At 58.8% G+C, this 3,139-nt stretch overlaps 1 protein-coding gene across 3 annotated transcripts in view; it reads left to right on the top strand.

The window, feature by feature from the left end:
• Nadsyn1 (NAD synthetase 1) overlaps nt 1–2,751 on the top strand; it is a 34,790-nt gene extending 32,039 nt beyond the window's left edge. For 2 of the 3 annotated variants that reach the window (XM_013021185.1, XM_013021184.1), the window contains 3 exons: nt 344–472; nt 1,095–1,271; nt 2,567–2,751. In XM_013021185.1, coding sequence (XP_012876639.1) covers nt 344–472; nt 1,095–1,271; nt 2,567–2,617 — 357 coding nt within the window. In that variant the 3' untranslated portion in view covers nt 2,618–2,751. Of the gene's footprint in view, nt 1–343; nt 473–1,094; nt 1,272–2,566 lie in introns of those variants that run through there. The other variant, XM_013021186.1, reaches the window with a different exon arrangement.
• Nucleotides 2,752–3,139: the final 388 nt, after the last annotated feature.

Here is a 3,139-nt window from a genome sequence, read left to right as displayed (position 1 = left end):
CCCCGCCTCTGTCCCGCTGTCCTCTGGTTTTCCTTCACTCTGACGCTTCCTGATTACCTTGTCCCTGCCAGCCACGGTCATGGGATCTTAAGGCCCTCATTTACCAGCCCCTGCAGAGGTCCCGTTCAACAGGGCAGGAACACGCTGTGAGTGGGCCATTCTGCTCCCCACAGCCCTCGGCCCCGAACACCAACTCACGCCTCATGTGATGGTGCTGGAACGGGCTGGGCCTCTGCCCTGAGCCCGGGAGGAAAGCCTCCCCTCCCAGGACTCCGATCTTCTCCCCCGAGCCGAGCTCCTAGCCGCCCTGTGCCAGCGTGATCCTCATCTCCCCCGCTCGCAGGAGGACATGGGTCTGACCTATGTGGAGCTGTCCATCTTTGGGAGGCTCAGGAAGACAGCCAAAGCCGGGCCCTACAGCATGTTTTGCAAGCTTCTCAACATGTGGACCAACACCTGCACCCCCAGACAGGTGAGGCCTGGGACAGGGCCACAGGCAGAGCCACCCGCGCGTGAGCTGCCGGCATGTCCCCGCATGCTTGGAATGGCACACTGCCTCTGAGAAATGGTACATGACCTTAGGGTCAGTTACCTTGCGCTTCTGGTCCCCAGTCTTGCTGGGCCTGCCCCACAAAGCGACCTGTGGCCCCGGGCGGGGGCGGGGGGAGCCAGGGCCTCTGCAGTCCTGAGCTTGGCCTGTGTCCGTTCTGCCCCTGTGCTAGGGGAGCCTGAGTGGGGCTGTGCATTAGCAGGATTCACCCCGAGAAAGAATCCAGCCTCAGCCTGGCACTGGTGACTCTCTCCCACCTGTAATCCTGGCTGCTCAGGAGGCTGAGATCTGAGGATCTCAGTTCAAAGCCAGCTCCATCAGGAAAGTCCTTGAGACTCTTATCTCCAATTAACCAGCAAAAGGCTGAAAGTGGAGGTGCCCCTCAAGTGGTAGAGTGCCAGCCTTGAGTGGAAAAGCCAAGAGAGAGTGTGAGGCACTGAGTTCAAGTCCCAGTGCCAGCACACATACACACACACGAATCCCACTTCAGGACTTTGTGGGCCTGCCATCTTGAGGCCCCATGTGTCCCCCCCACACATACCAGGTGGCTGAAAAGGTAAAGAGGTTTTTCTCCAAGTACTCCATGAACAGACACAAGATGACCACACTCACGCCCGCCTACCACGCAGAAAACTACAGCCCTGATGACAACAGGTTTGACCTGCGGCCCTTCCTGTACAACGCAGCCTGGCCGTGGCAGTTCCAGAGAATCGACACCCAGGTAGGCCCGCCTCCCCGGGGAGGGGGCTTTGTGTCCACGGCGTTGGGCGTATCACCCCTTCTGCCAAGGGACCCGCGCATTGCAGGCTCTGCACCGAGGTCTAGTTATTTCGGTTGATAAAAGTTGAACTACTGGACGACAGCGGCTCACACCTGTGATCCCAGCTCCTCAGGAGGCTGAGGTCTGAGGGCTGTGGTTCAAAGCCAGCCCGGGCAGGCAAGTCCATAAGACTTATCTCCAGGGCTGGGAAGGTGGCTCAATGGTAGAGTGCTTGCTTTGCATGCCTAAGGCCCTGGGTTCGATTCCTCAGCACCACATAAGCAAGAAGGAAAAAACCGGAAGTGGCGCTGTGGCTCAAGTGGTAGAGTGCTAGCCTTGAGCTGAAGAGCTGAGGGACAGTGCCCAGGCCCAGAGTTCAAGGCCCCACGACCGGACCCCCCCCCAAAAAAAAAAGACTTATCTCCAGTGAACCACCAAAAAGCCGTTAAGTGGAGTTGTGACTCAGGTGGTAGAGTGCTACCAGCCTTATAAGGCCTCGAGTTCAAGTCCCAGGTCTGGCACACTCACACACAAAATTGTATGTAGGTTTTATGCTGTTCAGCACGATGGCTCCAAATACGCATCATGGTGGGCCAAAGGTGAGGCTCAGGTGGTAGACCACCAGCCTGGGAGAGAAAGGGCCAGACCCTGAGTTCAAGTCCTGGTCTTGAGGGAAAAAGCATTCATCCTGGATTGACCCAGTTGAGCTGCTTAATGTCCACACTCCCTCCTGTCCTCACTGACGCTCTGTTCTCTTTGTGACTTCTATGCGTCGGCCCCAAGGCTGGCCACAGCTCCACTAGCAGCTCTTTGGTGGTTAATTGTTTTTTTTTTTTTTGGTCGGTCGTGGGGCTTGAACTCTGGGCCTGGGCGCTGTCCCTCAGCTCTTCAGCTCAAGGCGAGCGCTCTACCACTTGAGCTACAGCGCCACTTCCGGTTTTCTGGTGGTTTATTGGAGATAGGAGTCTCACGGTCTTTCCTGCCCGGGCTGGCTTTGAACCACGATCCTCAGATCTCAGCATCCTGAGTAGCTAGGATTACAGACGTGAGCCACCAGCGCCCGGCTGTTTTTGGTGGTTAATTGGAGCTAAGAGTTTCACAGATTTTCCTACCTGGGCCAGCTCTGAACCGCGATCCTCAGCTCTCAGCCTCTTGAGTAGCTAGGATTGCAGGTGTGAGCCACCGTGCCTGGCTGCCGTTGTGTCTTTGGGCAGTTGAGCTTTGGTGGAGCTGGTTCTCACGGCTTCTCTCCCCAGGTTCTGCAGCTGGAGTGGAAGGCTCAGCAGGACCTGGATGACCTGGACTGAGGGGCGGCCGGGGCAGGTGGCCGGCCGGGACTGAGCTCCACGGCCGCACAGTGTGGCAGGATCTTCTTTATTGAGTGAGAGAGATCTTGTGCTAGCTCCTTCAAGTAAGCTAAAATAAAGCGAGCTGCCCTCGATGCCCTGGTCCTCAGCCTCGTGGTGGCTGCCTGGCACCCGTCCCCCTCCCCCCGGGGCCAGCCAGGAGCCGGGTGTGGGTCCCCCGAGGGGGACCGGGACTCTGTCGTCCCTCGAGTCAGTGACCCAAGGCACCGGTTGTCCGCATCACATGCAGTTGCACCCCTCCCTGGGGGGCAGAAGCCCTAGGGTGGCCGGGAACGTGCCGGGGTTCAGTGGGCCCGGAGCACAGGCCCCGTGCTGGGTCCTGGCAAATAGGCAGAGCTAAGATGAGGAGTTGGTGATCGGCCAGCCCAGCACGGGCTGCAGGCCTGTACTCTGCTCTTCTGGGGTGGCTGAGGTGGCCGGAGGTGAGCCCCAGCCGCTGGCGGGCCTGACTGGAGGCCCGGC

This window comes from Dipodomys ordii, unplaced genomic scaffold, assembly GCF_000151885.1.
Source record: "Dipodomys ordii isolate 6190 unplaced genomic scaffold, Dord_2.0 Scaffold54, whole genome shotgun sequence".
NCBI classification, from domain to species: Eukaryota; Metazoa; Chordata; class Mammalia; order Rodentia; family Heteromyidae; genus Dipodomys; species Dipodomys ordii.
Note: the sequence above shows the minus strand (reverse complement) of the source record. Positions and strands in the feature narration are given on the sequence as shown.